A 17,828-nucleotide genomic window follows, 5' to 3' on the forward strand; every position below is an offset into this window, starting at 1 on the left:
CAAAAAGCGAATTTTGGTTTTCATTAATGTTTACTATATAGCCACTTTGTAGCTGTGCTATCTAGTGGAAACATTTTTGGTAACCCGGAATCCTGTCGGAGCCTTTTCTTTGACAAATACATATACGACATCTTCCGGTTTAGTTGACGGTGATTGGCTATTTAACCTCTATAGCGTTCCCGCCAAGGTAGCCCGGCTGCGTGCTTGTTCTCCGCGAAGCGCTATTTCTGAAAACAAAGCTACTTGTGTAATATTATCAACGCCATGGCTGATAAAGAAGGTAATTTCATGCTAAAGTGAATTAGCTAGCTACCAAGGTAGGCCAGGAAGGACGGGGGCTCCCGGCGTATTAATCGTGAAGATAATGAATTTATAATTGTATACAAAGAAAAGTACCTAGCTAGCTAGTTAGCAACCAAGGTAAATGTATTCAAAAGCAAAGCGTTTAATGTCAGAGACACAACCTGTTTGGGGGAGTGTAATGAGTTAGCTAACTTTCGCTCAATTTGTCAGTACGTTTGCTAACATCGGGAAAACCCTACTCAATGGGCGTAACTATTAACTAGCTAGCTAACACTTTCTCAATGTTAATAGGGTGCCCTCAATCACAACTATATTTCCTTTGAATGGGTTGCTGCTAGTTTGAGTTACATTTAAATCTGTCTCGATTGACTTTCATTCTGTTTTACAGCAGCGTTTGATGATGCTGTGGAGGAGAGGGTGATAAATGAGGAGTACAAGATATGGAAGAAGAACACGCCCTTCCTCTATGACCTGGTGATGACCCACGCCCTGGAGTGGCCCAGCCTCACAGCACAGTGGCTGCCTGATGTCACCAGGTAAGGTTCATTTGGTACTTTCAAGACAACTGGGAACTTGAAAAAACGAGGTGAACATATGAGTGATCTTCAGGGAGGAAAGTCAGAGCTCTAGGAATATGCCAGAATTCCTGAGTTGGATGACCATTCAAAACTATTTTTCCCAGGTGTCTTGAATGCTGCAACTATCTGTGCATCTCAATATAGGAATACATAACTAGCTATAGTTCCCATGAATACCAGATACTGGTGCTGATCACAAAACTGCCTTTGCTAGATTACTGAGAGTGCTAAGGTGTCTTTAGGAGGATTGTTTTTGGCCTCCATATGTGTTGCGAAGATATCCTTGTGTAGACCATGTTAAGTTTCTAATGCCCCCTATTACATAAAAAAAGGAAACTGTTTACATGTATCTGTTTTGGAACACCTTTTTTCTATATTTTTAGACCTGAGGGGAAGGATTTCAGTGTACACAGGCTGGTTCTTGGCACACACACATCAGATGAACAGAATCACCTGGTCATTGCCAGCGTGCAACTGCCCAATGACGACGCGCAGTTTGATGCTTCTCACTATGATAGTGAGAAAGGCGGTGAGAGAATGTTTTTGATACAATTACAACCTTTCTGTGTAAATGTTTTAAGGCTTTGGTTCATTCAAAATATTTTACTGTTGGTAATATACATTAGTCCTTTTTGCTGTAGCTCACTGATCTGACTCTCTCGCTCCCTTCAGAGTTTGGAGGCTTTGGCTCAGTCAGTGGTAAGATAGAGATTGAAATCAAGATAAACCATGAGGGAGAGGTGAACAGAGCCCGCCACATGCCCCAGAACCCCTGCATCATCGCCACCAAAACCCCAACCAGTGATGTGCTTGTCTTTGACTACACCAAACATCCCTCCAAACCAGGTGGGTCTGCTTACTGCACATTTAAAGTGTATGGCCAGGAAGTCCAAGTCCTGTTTTAAAAATGTTTGGTAATAACGTGTTTACCTGTGTACTACAGATCCATCTGGAGAGTGCACCCCAGATCTGCGTTTGAGGGGACACCAGAAGGAGGGTTACGGTCTCTCCTGGAACCCCAACCTGAGTGGCTGTCTTCTCAGCGCTTCTGATGACCATGTGAGTGACTTGTCACTTGACCCAGAGCAAGTGCTTGAACACTCTTCCTTCCTCCCTCCATGTCTTTTCTTTTCTCACCTTGTTTCCCATCTGTCTGCAGACGATCTGTATGTGGGACATCAGTGCAGTTCCTAAGGAGGGGAAGGTTGTGGACGCTAAGACCATCTTCACTGGACACACAGCTGTTGTGGAGGACGTTTCTTGGCATCTACTGCACGAGTCCCTCTTTGGATCTGTAGCTGACGACCAGAAACTCATGATGTAAGGCTCCATGAGTTAACTCCCCTACAACAACAAAAAACGACCTTTGAATGAGCAACAGCATTGTTTGGTCTTGCTCATTGAACAATAACACTGTTGGTTACTGTGTTTACTGTGCAGTTGGGACACGCGATCAAACAATACGTCGAAACCTAGCCATGCTGTGGACGCCCACACTGCAGAGGTCAACTGTCTGTCCTTCAACCCTTACAGCGAGTTCATCCTGGCCTCAGGCTCAGCAGACAAGGTGGGCTGGATCTCTTACTGCTCTCAATTCTTACAAGATTCTTTCATATTGTAGTTATTGAAGCAGTAGTGTGGATTTAACGGTTTCTCCCTTTTAAGACGGTTGCTCTTTGGGACCTGAGGAACCTGAAACTGAAGCTGCATTCATTTGAGTCTCACAAAGATGAGATCTTTCAGGTATGTTAAGTCATGAAGTAGACAATTATTCCCTATGAAGTCTGTTTTGCACAAGCTGTGTGTTGAACCATCTATGACTAACTTGTGTCAAATATTTCTGCTCCTTTCCTCCCTTCAGGTCCAGTGGTCTCCTCATAATGAAACCATCTTGGCCTCCAGTGGCACAGACAGGCGACTCAACGTGTGGGACCTCAGTAAAATCGGAGAGGAGCAGTCGCCAGAGGATGCTGAGGATGGTCCACCTGAACTGCTGTTCATTCACGGTGGTCACACAGCTAAGATCTCCGACTTCTCGTGGAACCCCAACGAGCCCTGGGTCATCTGTTCGGTGTCTGAGGACAACATCATGGAAGTTTGGCAGATGGTAAGACCTTAGGGCAGACTGTGCTCTGTCAAACAGTGGGAGGCTATAGAGAATAGTTTATTTATTTCATGAGGCCTAAGTAACAGGTTTGCAGGGATGGCAGAAGCATTACCATCTTAGTACTACTAGTATTACCATCTTACTATAATATGTAGAATAATTTTTATTTTATTAGTAGGAGTACTAAGAATGTCTTTCCATTTTCCAGGCTGAGAACATCTACAATGACGAGGACCCAGAGGGAGCAGCAGACACTGAGGTCCAGGCATGAGTGAAACTGTTTAGTCACACAACAACCCTCCATTGATCACATCCTCCAATCACTTTTTTTCTTTTCTTTAAAAAAAAAAATAGAACACAATGTTTAAATGTCTCTGAAAAAATACACGGTGCGTAAGAGTGGGTTGTTTTGCATTTTTGTAGGGGGAAACAAATGTAGGGGGGAAACAAATGATGCTCATTGTGTTAGTAACATTTATACAGTTTAATTTCATAAGAAATTACATAGATTTTCATTTCATTCCCTTGACAGCTGTATTGTAGGTTTCCCCAATCACCTTTGTATGACTAGTATCCCTGTCTTGCTTTGTATGCCACATCTGCATCGGATTTCTTTTTGGTGTGTATGTGTATTCATAATAAACATTGTTTTTACAGTAGACCTTCCATGCACAGTGCAGTTTACAGTTAAGACATGCTGATCTCACAGCCAAGGCCAACTGTCATAATGGCAATGTTAATGTATTAAGAGCAGTTTAAGTAAACCAATCACTGACATTATTGGCTAAATGCACAATCAAGGACACTTGCAAACAATACAAGTTCGGTCTGGAGGGGTTGTGGATATTCCAGCTGTTTTGTCAACTGTCCTGTACTTCCATGGAAAAGTTATGATTCCCCTTCAGCAAATGTCTTGCTTACTTCAATACAGCCCATGTAATAAAATCACCTTGAGACTCCCAGGAATGTTAATTGTACATGTCAGCCTATCTATACAGGCAATTGTAAGTAGTACAGTCTAAAAATATTAATTTGATAAACCTTCATTCCTAAGGGTCAAAAGTCCCTTCAATTCTTCCAATTGTCTGTTATGCCTTTTTCTAAAAATGAAGCTTCAGCTTCTGCATAGTCTCCTGATGAGAAGAAATTAGACCAGTTACACTATACCTTTACTGGCTCAGGGTATCCTTCCCTGCCTCCTCCGGAGCAGGGCTAGCGGGCACGGCTCATACCAGCCTTCTAGATTCCTCATGCTGCCGCTGCAGGCACAGTGAGGCTTGTTGGCAGTGAGTGAAGTCGTTCACGGCCCAGTGATGGGATGGCGTCGCCCAATCCTTCAGGGTGTTCAGCTGGTTGTGCCGGGTCTCCATAAGCTGGGCTACCTCTGTGAGACTGGACATGGGCCTGGAGCTCCTCCTGGGGGCAGAAAAAAAGAAAAGCGAGTTTCCACTCATAACAGTGATTAACTCAATGACAGGCAGCCGTTAACCGCAATAACAAATCTGTGGTAGCACCCATCAACATAACACATGTCAACACAATGAAACTTCACATCAAAGGGATGACAAAAGAAATCACAGGAAAATGCTGAGAAAATGTCAACACCCATCATACTGTAACCCTTTACTTAAGGTACATAAACTGCATTCTCACAACAGCTTACATGCAATAATGTTGTGGGGTTTCCACTCCACTTTACCTGTGTGACTGTACTGGGCCATCATACTGTTGTGCAGTCAGTGTTAGCTGGCTCTGAATACAGTCTGGCTGTGACAAATAGCTTACTCTTCACCTGTCCCACCTCTATCTGCAGATGAATATACTCCAACTGGATGCTGGTAAGGACTCTACTCTATGTGCCTCTAACAACTGTCCCCTCAGAGCCTCCGTAGCCTGCAGCATAGGTTGCTCCAGGTGCAATAGCTCCCATACCAATTCATCCCCCCGACTTTCCAGACGGCCCACCTCTATGCACTCCTCAAAGAGCAGCCTCATACTGTCCATGCTACCCTCCAGCTGGACAAAGGTATGTTCCACCTCAATGATGCGCGCTTGAACCATATATCCGGCACTGTGCATGCTTCTCTCAGAGTGGGTTAGTGCTGCCGTTAGGCTGCTCTCCACAGAATGTGCCTCCTACATATGCTCCTCTTCAGAGTGCAAGTCCTCTCTAGACTCAACTTCCCTCCCTCTCTGTAGATCCGTCATTGGTATCTCCATCACCTGTCAAAAGAAGTGGAAGTAGACAAGGATAGGAAGAAGAGGAAAGGGTAAGAGAGAGTTTGTGTTGCACTCACAGATCATCCAGACTGATAAGTCATGGGATCCACAGTGAAATAGCAAGACTTATGATTCATGGGAATCAGAGCTCTTTCAAAGCCAAGCTTAATCTATGAAATTGCACAAGAATAGAGTGAGAAAAGCACAAGGATCCAGTCAACATTAAAGATCTGTTTTTGTGATTCCACCATCCTATGAGCTTCTGTCTAGACATACTGTATATTCTTCTCTTATCACTTCTACAGTACGCGTCTGTGCTCCTGATATCCAAGTCGGTCTATTCTTACCTCTATCTGATCTTGATATGATATGGCATAGACAGTGACATTCTCAGACACTGTAATATACATGAAGTGTACAGGCAGCTGCATGTCAGAATTTTACCCATGTGTAATTCCAAATTGGACATGAAAACATCTCCTAAAATCATCTTTAATTCGCTTAGCATATTTGTCAGATAAAGCTATTCTGAACATCGGTTTTATCTTTAAAGTTATTTGTAAAGTGAACGACAAACAGTGCAGACAAAAACAAAGTAAAAAGGTGTGCAGGTGAGGTTTGAAACCCAAGAGGGCTTATATGAAAACCGCACTCAAAAAATAACAATATACACTGAGTGTAAAACGTTAGGAACACTTGCTCTTTCCATGACATAGACTGACCAGGGGAATCCAGGTGAAAGCTAGTATCCCTTCTTGATGTCACCTGTTAAAATCCACTTCAATGTGTAGATTAAGGAGAGAATACAGGTTAAATAATGATTTTTAAGCCTTGAGACAATTGAGATATGTATTGTGTATGTGTGCCATTCAGAGTGTGAATGGGCAAGACAAAAGATTTAAGTTTCTTTGAACGGGGTATGGTAGTAGGTGCCAGGTGCACCGGTTTGAGTGTGTCAAGAACGGCAACGCTGCTGGGTTTTTCACACTGAACAATTTCCCGTGTGTATCAAGAATGGTCCACCCAAAGGACATCCAGCCAACTGTACACAACTGTGGGAAGTATTGGAGTCCACATGGGCCAGCATCCCTGTAGAATGCTTTCGACACCTTGTAGAGTCCATGCCCCAACAAATTGAGGCTGTTATGAGGTCAAAGGGGGGTGCAACTCAATATTTGGAAGTTGATCCTAATGTTTTGTACACTCAGTGTATGCACAAAGGTTATAAAAGTGTCACTGGCACCTTCAACTACAGTGGCAAGAAAAGGTATGTGAACCCTTTGGAATTACCTGGATTTCTGCATAAATTAGTCATCAAATTTGATCTAAGTCACAAAAATAGACAAACATAGTGTGCTTAAACTAGTAACACACACATTATTGTATTTTTCTTGTCTATATTGAATACATAATTTAAACATTCACAGTGTAACTACAGTTGAGTTGTTTGGAAGAAACACACAATACTGCGTGGAGAAAAAAGGCACAGCACACCAACATCAAAACCTCATCCCAACTGTAAAGTATGGTGGAGGGAGCATCATGGTTTGGGGCTGCTTTGATGCCTCAGGGCCTGGACAGCTTGCTATTATCGATGGAAAAATGAATTCCCAAGTTTATAAAGACATTTTGCAGGAGAATGTTAGGCTATCTGTTCGCCAATTGAAGCTCAACAGAAGTTGGGTGATGCAACAGGACAACGACCCAAAACACAGAAGTAAATCAACAACAGAATGGCTTCAACAGAAGAAAATACACCTTCTGAAGTGGCCCAGTCAGAGTTCTGACCTCAACCCGATTTGAGATGCTGTAGCATGGCCTCAAGACAGCAGTTCACACCAGACATCCCAAGAATATTGCTGAACTGAAACAGTTTTGTAAAGAGGAATGGTCCAAAATTCCTCCTGACCGTTGTGCAGGTCTGATCCGCAACTACAGAAAACATTTGGTTGAGGTTATTGCTGCCAAAGGAGGGTCAACCAGTTATTAAATCCAAGGGTTCACATACTTTTTCCACCCTGTACTGTGAATGTTTACACAGTGTGCTCAATAAAGACATAAAAACGTATAACTGTTTGTGTGTTATTAGTTTAAGCAGACTGTGTTTGTCTATTGTTGTGACCTAGATGAAGATCAGATCAAATTGTATGATCAATTTATGCAGAAATCCAGTTATTTCCAAAGGGTTCACATACTTTTTCTTGCCACTGTAAAAAACAATATAAATATACATATACATATATATGTAAATATATATATACACATATAGAACATATGTGTATATACAGTACTAGTCAAAAGTTTGGACACACCTACTCATTCAAGGGTTTTTCTTTATTTTTACTATTTTCTACATTGTAGAATAATAGTGAAGACATCAAAACTATGAAATAACAAAAATATAAACGCAACATGTAAAGTGTTGGTCACATTTTTATGAGCTGAAATAAAAGATCCCAGAAATGTTATATGAAAGGGCATTGAGACATTGCCCAGGCAAAACACAGACCAACAAACTCACCCATATGAAACAATTCACATTGTCACTAACTTTCAAGACAACGATCCAGAGAAATGTTTATCCCAGCAGGTAAATAGTCAGACTGTTTCCTCTTAGACCACCTTCTGTGTGGCTCTTTCTGTCTCCAGATAAACAGAGATTCTGTTTGTGTTTATAAATAAGCTGCGAGGGAGGGGAGAAATACTATCCTTCCCCCAAGGTAGACTTTCTCACCCCCCACATGGTAAACTGAGGTCACTCACGGTGTCAGAGAGAGAGTGAGTGAGAGAGGCCTAGACATTGTTGATGCCATTGCTGACACGTATCTAGGCAAGCCTGTGCAGAGCTGTTACAGAATATTTAGGCTTTTTAAGGTCTGTCATTTATAATTAAGTAAGATAATCTTGATCTCATGGCCTCCATGTAGATCAGTATAAAGAATCATGCACCAATGGGACAAAATGCTGTCCCAGTTGTATGATCATTACCACACATTAGATTGAAGAGAAGCCTATTTGTGCTGATTTATCTGGTCCTTGTATATGCTGTTTTGGTGATAATGAGATTAGATAACTTAATGTATGGCACCTATGCTAAATAATTCAATTATCTGATGAAAATAAATCTAACCTTAATCACTCTGATAGCTGTCAAAATAAGAAGTTACACTATATTCATGTGTCAGAAGTATCTGTTATCATGCCAATCTAAAAGTCGTATCTACACACCAACAAGTGATAATGCAATCTTTAATAAACTTTTGTCGGTGGGCAATAATAGAGAAGAAGAAAAGAGAACGATAACACGTTATATGAGGGATATTTTCCCCGCCACCAGGCGGCCGTCCTCAACATCATCGGTAATTCCTTTCATGTCCTCACCTGTGCGCGCACTACAGCCATAGGTAGGACAGCACAAACGCAAGCATTTTGTCATTTGTTGGAAACAATTGGAGCGTCCGTGTGCAAAACCGATTGCTGTACAAAACAATTATTGTAGCGTCTCAGCAAAATATCACTAGTCTCCTCCTGTGGCACACTTTGCGGATATGGTTTACCTGGATTTTCAGTCCAGGTTCTGAAAATAAACTTGAGAGGAACGCAGTGGAAACGCTTCGAATGGAAAGCAGATAAAGAAGACGTATCTATCAAATCGGGACCTAAAACTTTTTTTCAAAAGGTAAAACGAATTCCTTTTGAATTCTTTATGTTTCTCATATTTTATGGTCACAAAGTGTGTGTAACACTGCTGAATTTCGCTTGTGTGTGATAATGAGCAAAGGAATGTAACTTGGTGTTTTATCTCAGTCTTGATTTTTTTTTTTAAAGAGTTCTGACAATTATTCAACTTGTAAATTCATAACTTTCATCACAGAATAACTTTATTATTAAATAGTGAGGAAACATAAGGTCTCATTGAGGTATCAACCTTTTAGAATGTGTGTTAGGCTTTTTGAAATGTGCTATGATTGGCGGTTGGTGGTACAGTACAGCTAGAGCGCAGACTAGCCTAAAGACCAGACGTTGAATACATTTGAATTCTACGTCAGGCATAATTGAGCGTTTGCATGAGGAAAGTTTACTCTTATGACCTCTACAAGCCAGAATGTTGAATACAATTATATTTTAACTTACTTTACCGGTTGTCTGCGTGGTTGGTCCCTTTGCTGGTAGGAATGTGAGACAATATATGCACAGGAAAGTATAATTACATCCATTTTTCAAAGCACTGATAGTGCATTCAAATTTCTAGCACAAGATAAAAATACAGAAATCTGAATGCGCTGTGAATGTTGTCTCACATTCCTACCTGCAAAAGGACCAACCGCACGAACAACCGGTAAAGTAAGGTGGATATATTGTTTCACATTCCTACCTGCAAAAGGACCAACCGCACGAACAACCGGTAAATCTATTTTTATTCAACATTTTGTCTTGTGGAGGTCGCGAGAGGAAACTTAAAACGATCCAAACGTTAATTTATTTCCGACATTGAATCCAATGCAATTCAATGCTAGGTCTTCAGGCTAAACACAAAAGAATCCTAGTCACTGAGTCAATACTTAAAAAAATAAATAATAATAATAATCTTAAACCCTTACTGTGTACCTATGTTTGTCTTCTGTTGTTGCATGCCTTTCTGTGTTTTCTGAAATCCATGCTTTTTAATTAAACGTTTCTCATACAACCACCGACTGTTTTCTCATTGCTGTTGCTCTATTGCTGTTGCTCTAAAATGGCAACTCAGTACGAATGCGCAAATTGAATCTCAACAAGGAAACAGTCGGTGGGTGTATTTGATTAACATTTTATTATAAAGTTTTGATTCAAGCAAAGAAAGGCATGCAACAACAGAGGACAAACAGGTACACAGTAAGGGTTTTAGAATTTGTTTCAAGTATCGATGCATAGCAACTCAATGGAGTCTGAGGTTCATTTAAAAAAAAACTCCAGTCTTCGCTCAACTCAGTGGAGGAGTTGAGGTACTTGGCTAAGGTACAGCCAACCATGGGCATTTTTTATTTATTTTATTTAACCTTTATTTAACTAGGCAAGTCGGTTAAGAACAAATTCTTATTTACAATGACGGCCTAACCCGGACAACGCTGGGCCAATTGTGCGCCGACCGATGGGACTTCCAGTCACGGCCGGTTGTGATACAGCCTGGAATCGAACCAGGGTCTGTAGTCACGCCTCTAGCACTGAGATGCAGTGCCTTAGATCGCTGTGCCACTCGGGAGCCCAAAATGAATGTCAGAAGTGGGATGCAGGGTCAGAGGTGGTGGAGATTTGTATAGCTTGGCCTTTGGTGATCCAGGAACAGTTAAACAAACGGGTAGAAAGACATAATCCTAAACAAGTTTTACTAAGGAGGTCTTCACAATGAAAGGCTAAATCAGAGTTTTTCTATTAATTATCTGAGTAGTACTCATGGACACTGACAATCTTATGGCACTGGTGATGTTGGTTGGTACGAGCTCTCCCAGTAAATGGCCACATGGCAGTCTAATTTATTTCCTATATCCTTTATCTTGAGTGAAGATAACCTGACATTCTCAGTTCCCCAGGGTCTCCCTCTGTTGACATACTGTACATTGCCTGTCCATAGACTTTGAACTGGAAGCTTAAAGCATAACATTGTTTTGACTGCAGATCAGTTGGGAAATGTATTGGTGTCTTTCCATGGATAAAGAGTCCTTTTGGAGACAAATTGGCCAGATTGATCAGTCGTGCTAGATGTCGTCACATAATGTCATTTGCTTGTTCTTTCTTATTAATGTTATTATGGACAACTACAACCTGATAATTAGCAGTAATTACCAGTGTAGTCTGCTAATGAACATTGGCATATAGTCTCTTTCCTGACCATTTCACACAACCCCCCCCCCCCCATCTAACATCTGCCCCTAATGAGTTCACCCTGACCTCTACTGAACAGTCTGAACTGTAGTAGAGACAAGATACTTTTGTTTAGGAAGGGTTTGTCCTTTACTGGTGGTGCTTCCTTCTGACCTGGCCACAAGCCTCTGCACACCTAGGGCCCTGACTTTCCCCCCAAGTTGGAACTTGACCATGAAAAACTCAGGACACTAGTAAGAGAGGGGTGAGGGCATGACAGACCGAGGGTGCTAAGAGGAAGAATAGACCAGTCTCTAGACTGTAGTCAGTGTTGGGAGTTTGCAGCAGTGGAAAGAGAACATCCCGCTATTATGATGGGCTGTAGACGTTCTCATCACAGTCTGGAATGGGCGACAGTCTCGTGAGTGTAGTGGAATCAGCAGTGACTCATGTCTGCAGTGTAGTGAGGAGCCTTCTGTGAGTAGACTGAGTGGCAGACAATAGGTTTAATCAGTGGGATTGGCTGAGTTACTCATCTGTCATCATTGAACCTTTTATCAATATTAATGAGAAATCCAATGAGTTAACTCATTGGCCCTCAATGTGTGTGTCTCATGTTCTCAGTCTGACTGTCCTTGACGGTGCATAAGTATAAGCTGGGGGACTGTGTTCCAGTAGTATTTGCCAAATGGGACATACTTTCTTTTAGTTGCCCATTTAAGCCTTCTGAAATGTAAAAAAAAAAAAAAACATTTACATAGAGAACATTTGCATCTTTCCACTGCTGGATTAGACTGTTCTCCTGTATTTCTGCATGTCCCATCTAGTTTCCACTATATGGTTTCCTAGTCCTCTCAGCATGCTCTCTGTGTGTGCGTGTTATTGTGGTCAGGGCACAGAGGGCTTGTTTTAACTGGCGAGAACAGAGGCTTCAGAGATGCCAGTGGCAGGAGAGGATGTATTTTAAGCCACAGCTGTGTTTTTTCCCAGTAGCCACTGTCACTACTGTCTACTTATTCTCCCCTGGTTTTCTTCCAAAAATACAGAGGTTCAGGCTTAGGCCCACAGCAACACTGAGGAGGTCTAGAAACGGGCAGATTCAAGTGCCCAGTTGTGAGAAAGGAGAACAAGAGGAAGAGAGAGAGGCTGAAGGAGATTTGGAAAGGGGAGTTCCTCAGCAATTATCAATCTCTCAGGAATGCAGCCTCTACTCTTAGACAAGCTGCTGCTCTTAGACAAGCTGCTGCGTGTCCCAAAAGCACTCAGACTTGAACAAATTTGTGCTCGGCTCCACATATTCCCCCTTACAGCAACAATGACCCTGAATAAGAGTAGCAGAGGGGTGGGATTAAAAACCTCATGATCGGTAATAGTTATTACTGAAAACACTATGTATACTGAACAAAAATATAAACGCAACATGTAGTGTTCATTTCATGAGCTGAAATAAAAGATCCCTGACATTTTCCATATACACAAAAAAGCTTTTCTCTCAAATTGTGTTCACAAATTTGTTTACATCCCTGTTAGTGAGCATTTCTCATTTGCCAAGATAATCCATCCATCTGACAGGTGTGGCATATCAATAAGCTGATAAAACAGCTTGATCATATACACAGGTGCACCTTGTGCTGAGGACAATAAAAGGCCACTCTGAAATGTGCAGTTTTGTCACACAACACAATGCCACAGAAGGCTCAAGTTTTACTTGAGCATGCAATTGTCATGCTGACCGCAGGAATGTCCACCAGAGCTGTTGCCAGATAATTGAATGTTTATTTCTCTACCATAAGCCACCAACTTCATTTTAGAGAATTTGGCAGTACGTCCAACTGGCCTCACAACCGCAGATCACGTGTAACCACGCCAGCCGTGGACCTCCACATCTGGCTTCTTCATCTGCGGGATCTTCTAAGACCAGCCACCCAGACAGCTGATGAAACTGTAGGTTTGCACAACCGAAGAGTTTCTGCAGAAACTGTCACAGGGATGCTTCTCTGCATGCTCGTCATCTTCACTAGGGTCTTGACCTGACTGCAGTTCGGTGTTGTAACTGACTTCAGTGGGCAAATGTTCGATACTGGCACACTGGAGAAGTGTGCTCTTCACAGATAAATCCCAGTTTCAACTGTACCGGGCAGATGGCAGACAGCGTGTATGGCATCGTATGGGCGTGCGGTTTGCTGATGTGAACATAGTGCCCCATGGTGGCAGTGGGGTTATGGTATGGGCAGGCATAAGCTACAGACAACTAACACAATAACACAATCATTTTATCTATGGCAATTTCAATGTGCAGAGATACTGTGACAAGATCCTGAGGCCTATTGTCTTGCAATTCATTCGCCGCCATCCCCTCATGTTTCAGCATGATAATGTACGGCCCCATGTTGCAAGGATCTGTACACAATTCCTGGAGGCTAAAAATGTCCCAGTTCTTCCATGGCCTGCATACACACCAGACATGTCACCCATTGAGCACGTTTGGGATGCTCTGGATCGACGTGTACGACAGCAACTTCGCACAGCCATTGAAGAGTGGGACAACATTCCACAGGCCACAATCAACAGCCTGATCAACTCTATGTGAAGGAGATGTGTCCTGCTGCATTAGGCAAATGGTGGTCACCAGATTAAGTGCTTAAAACTTTTAATTCTGTTACCAGATCGGTAATGGATTTTCCAAAAAAATCGGTAACAGAATTTCTGCAATTGAATTGGCTAAAGAGTTAAGTCATAGTAGTCACAAACTACTGTTGGGTTCACAAGTTTGAACAATACAGTAGAGTAAAGAAAAGTAGAGTTCAGTATAGTAAACAGTAGAGCACACGAGTTGAGTACACTATAATGTACTGAACTCTACTGTGCTGTACTCTGATGTCCAAATTTGTGAAACATAGACGTCTATGATTAGTTCAGATTTGGTCCGGACCAACCAAATTTGGTCTGGTTTGGGGGAAGAGCTCATTAAAATACTAGCCAGTGTGTAGAATAATACCCAAATATGCATAGGAGGATATTGCTTATTTCTACATTTGTGTACCTATTCAGGATACATCCCCATGAAGAGAATGACATTCATATCCATAACTATGCATTTCTGCGTAGCACAGATAAGGGACCCATGATGAAATTGTGTTTCCGCTATTTTGTTACTGGGAGTAAATCCACTTAACTTACTGTAGTTCAATAACACTATTCTTTCTGCAGACACCATGAGTTTTTTTGGAAAACGTTGGGAAATTTTACCAACCTTTGCATCTGCACAGTTCTTCCAGTCAATGTGTTTTTTGTAAAATGTTCTGTGTAAATTAAGTCTTCCTTGTACATAGTTGTATGGTTTGTTAAACTTTGAAATCAATGGTTTTTGTTTGGCATACATTGTAAGTGAAAAATCTGAGTCTACCGTGGAATTGAGAATTGATAAAAGAGTTAGATGCACTATTGTAAAGTGGTTGTTCCACTGGATATCATAAGGTGAATGCACCAACTTGTAAGTCGCTCTGGATAAGAGCGTCTGCTAAATGACTTAAATGTAAATGTAATTGCCCATATGTAACAAAAATGTAAAGCAAAGTTACTTTTGTCCTCCAAAAAGGACAAAAGGATGGGCACCAAAAAAAGTACTAATAAAATAACAATGACCCTGATTCACTGTCGACGGACTTTATCTCACACTTCATTGGCATGTATTGTTGTTGCATTTTTATCACTATCCTGATCCACACATCCTTTAATAGCAACAACAAAACATACGTAAGGGATTTCCTCAAGAAAAATGCGTAGCTCTATACAGTATTCTTGAAATCCTGGCATTCAGCCTCTCTCTTTTGAAGGCCATTTGTGTCTTATCGGATGTATTTCAATGTTTCCTCTTTTTCTACTGTTTTGCACAAAAGGTAAATGGGAAGACCAGGAACTGCCCAGAGCCATGTGCACAACATAGCAAAATGTTTTAGAAACCTTCACCTGCTGTTATTGCTTCGTGTGACTATCCTTCTTAGGAAATGGAATTCATTGGGTTATTCCAGTGTTCCCCTATAGTGGTGCCTCACCTACAGCAACCGACATACATAATGAATGCATGCACGTCTCTGGTTTAGAATGTGTATGGTGTTCTAATCGACTGCCTCTCTGTAGAATGCCCTTTATTTGAGTGCTGCTACTCTCCTTTGTTTGATAACGGCTACAGAATAAAGGCACACCCTGATTCATGAAAGAACAGTAAAGCCACTTTCACACTAGTAAAATATTAACACTCAATTATTATAGCAGCATGTCACATTATTTCACAAAGTGTTACTCTATTCAAAACTGTAGCTTATACTACCCTGGGGAGCCGTTGGGTTGGAGGGGATGCTGTACTGAGTCTGACTAGATCTTAAACTCTGCGCTGCCACTTTAACTCCTGGAGCCCAGACTCCTATATAAAGGTGAATGTGCTCCTGCTTAAACCAAGCTATACTCACTCTTTAAACAAAGGTGTCTGTTTCACTGCCACACCCTTTTTGACTTGTCCCCACGGGCACATGTACCAGCCTGGTCTACTTCTTCACTCTGAGTCACTTTTGCAACAACTCCTGTAGTGTAAACTTATTCCAACCCTCACTTACACAATACTTCAGAAAGTATTCACGCCCCTTGACTTTTACAGTATTTTGTTGTTACAAAGTGGGATAAACATTTAATTGTTATTTTTTTGTCAACGATCTACACAAAATACTCTAATGTGAAAGTGGAATAAAAATTCTAACATTTGTTAAAAATAAATACAATCATTAAAATAAGCCGCTAATATATCTTGAATAGATAAGTATTCAACTCCATGAGTCAATACATGTTAGAAACACCTTTCGCATCGATTTACAGTTGTAGACTTACCCAGAAAGATTCACAAGAGCTTTCCACACCAGGATTGTGCAACATTTGCCTATTTTCAGAATTCTTCAAGTGCTGTCAATTGGTTGTTGATCATCGCTAGACAACCTTCTTTTCACTGTCAATTAGATTAGTGTTGTGGAGTAACTACAATGTTGCAATCCATCCTCCGCTTTCTCCTATCACAGCCATTAAACTGTAACTGTTTTAAAGTCACCATTAGCCTCATGGGGAAATCCCTGAGTGGTTTCCTTCCTCTCCAGCAACTGAGTTAGGACACCTGTATCTTTGTAATGACTGGGTGTATTGATACACCATCCAAAGTGTAATTAATAACTTCACCATGCTCAAAGGGATATTCAATGTCTGCTTTTTTTTACCAATAGGTGCCCTTCTTTGCGAGGCATTGGAAAACCTCCCTGGTCTTTGTGGTTGAATCTTTGAAATTCACTGCTCCCTGCTCGACGTTACAATTATCTGTATGTGTGGGGTACAGAGATGAGATGGTAATTAGAAAATCATGTTAAATACTATTATTGCACACAGTGAGGCCTGCAACTTATTGTGTGACTTATTACTATTTTACTCCTGAATGTATTTAGGCTTGCCATGACAAAGGGGTGGAATACCTATTGACTCAAGACATTTCAGCTTTTCATTCCCCTTTGACGTTATGGGGTATTGTTTGTCACGGGCCTACACACAATCTTAATTTTAATCAATTTTAAATTCCGGCTGTAACGCAACAAAATGTGGAAAAAGAGTGAATACTTTCTGAAGGCACTGTATGGGTTGTGCTGTTGCATTACACTGGTCTGTATATGTCTGCCATAGCAGGTCTGGTTAACCAAACCAAAGTCGCACAAACTGGTCCGTCTTTGCTGTGTTACATTTGAACCAGGAAATATACACCCTTCAATAGCTGGATTGGGATACTCGGGATGAGCTGCACTGCAGGTTTACATACATAGTGGTGTATGGGTCTGATGGTTGCTTCAGGCAAAGCAGCTTTTCACTGCTTCACTCCTCAGGCTTCCTCATAAAACTGGAGACCTACAGATCCCATGGAATTGATGTGGGTCGATGACATACGGTAGTGCAAACTGTCGGGGCCCTCACTGCTCCAGGATTTACAATCACAAGCCGTTCAGTTCTCAAAGAAGGGAGGCAAACACAACATTCTATCCTATACACTGTCTTGTAGTTACTGATGAGCTATTTTGCTGCTGTTGTGCTGTGTAGGACTGTTCAATAGACGTTTCTCCTGGCCAATGTGAAAGCACCACATCTATTGTGAGGGAAAAGTAAACAGCATGTCAGAGCACAGGCCTGCTCCAGCAGGATTGGGCTGGGCTGGAAAACCACAGGGGAGTCTAATGATTGCTCGTGTGTGTGTGTGTGTGTGTGTGTGTGGATGCAGGTAAATCAATAGCCACGTATTAATCAATGTTTATACCTTAGTCTCAAGGAACATGTGATTTTTGTCCTTAACCCTCTTTTTGTGCGTATTATTATGTGTGTATCGTTTGCGTCAACACCCAGCCACCATTGAGCTGTGTGGTTTGGATTACTATAATTACAGTGCCAATGAAGCAACTGTGTAATTTTGGCAGGGGCAACTTTGTGTGACAGAGTTTGTGTGTCCTGATTCTCTTAATTTGTGTGTGAGAAAGATGGTCTCTATGGTAACGTCCCGACTAAAGTGTTCACAATAGTCCTAAGTGCTCTGTTGTATACTTAGGCAAACATGTATTTATCTACGGATTGGTCATGACTGCACAGCAACAGCATTGTGATTAGATCCACTGGAACGATATACAATGTTGTCATTAATGATCTCTTATGTGCAAATGTGAATGTGGTTTAGACTTCTTACTTATAAATGCATAAGCTAGTGATGCGCG

At 41.5% G+C, this 17,828-nt stretch overlaps 2 protein-coding genes and 1 long non-coding RNA gene across 6 annotated transcripts in view; 2 read left to right on the forward strand and 1 right to left on the reverse strand.

The window, feature by feature from the left end:
- The first annotated feature begins 146 nt into the window (after positions 1-146).
- Positions 147-3,951, forward strand: LOC120023734 (histone-binding protein RBBP4). Its single transcript, XM_038967807.1, has 10 exons — positions 147-280; positions 692-839; positions 1,265-1,410; positions 1,554-1,727; positions 1,825-1,940; positions 2,041-2,201; positions 2,322-2,448; positions 2,547-2,624; positions 2,743-2,988; positions 3,197-3,951. The coding sequence occupies exons 1-10, from the start codon at positions 265-267 to the stop codon at positions 3,257-3,259; spliced, it is 1,275 nt and encodes a 424-aa protein (XP_038823735.1). The 5' UTR covers positions 147-264; the 3' UTR covers positions 3,260-3,951.
- LOC120023736 lies at positions 430-9,927 on the reverse strand. 2 transcript variants are annotated; one of them, XR_005472733.1, is made up of 4 exons: positions 9,817-9,927; positions 4,688-5,211; positions 4,156-4,404; positions 430-2,225 (listed from the first exon to the last, which is right to left on the reverse strand). It is a non-coding gene; the product is annotated as an uncharacterized LOC120023736 (long non-coding RNA). The 2 variants fall into 2 exon arrangements; XR_005472732.1 differs by lacking the exon at positions 430-2,225 and having other exon boundaries at positions 3,892-4,404.
- Positions 8,603-17,828, forward strand: part of LOC120023732 (uncharacterized protein KIAA1522 homolog) — a 35,514-nt gene continuing 26,288 nt past the window's right edge. For all 3 annotated transcript variants that reach the window (XM_038967806.1, XM_038967803.1, XM_038967805.1), the window contains exon 1: positions 8,603-8,887. The gene's annotated coding sequence lies outside the window, so the exon portion shown is untranslated. The remainder of the gene's footprint in view (positions 8,888-17,828) is intronic.

Source organism: Salvelinus namaycush, chromosome 28, assembly GCF_016432855.1.
Source record: "Salvelinus namaycush isolate Seneca chromosome 28, SaNama_1.0, whole genome shotgun sequence".
Taxonomy (NCBI): domain Eukaryota; kingdom Metazoa; phylum Chordata; class Actinopteri; order Salmoniformes; family Salmonidae; genus Salvelinus; species Salvelinus namaycush.

What these genes read in the sequence shown, in the direction of transcription:
- LOC120023734 (XM_038967807.1), top strand. An exon ending in TGGCTGCCTGATGTCACCAG is followed by an intron (nt 840 to 1,264) that starts GTAAGGTTCATT and finishes CTATATTTTTAG; the next exon opens with ACCTGAGGGGAAGGATTTCA. An exon ending in TCATGGAAGTTTGGCAGATG is followed by an intron (nt 2,989 to 3,196) that starts GTAAGACCTTAG and finishes TCCATTTTCCAG; the next exon opens with GCTGAGAACATCTACAATGA.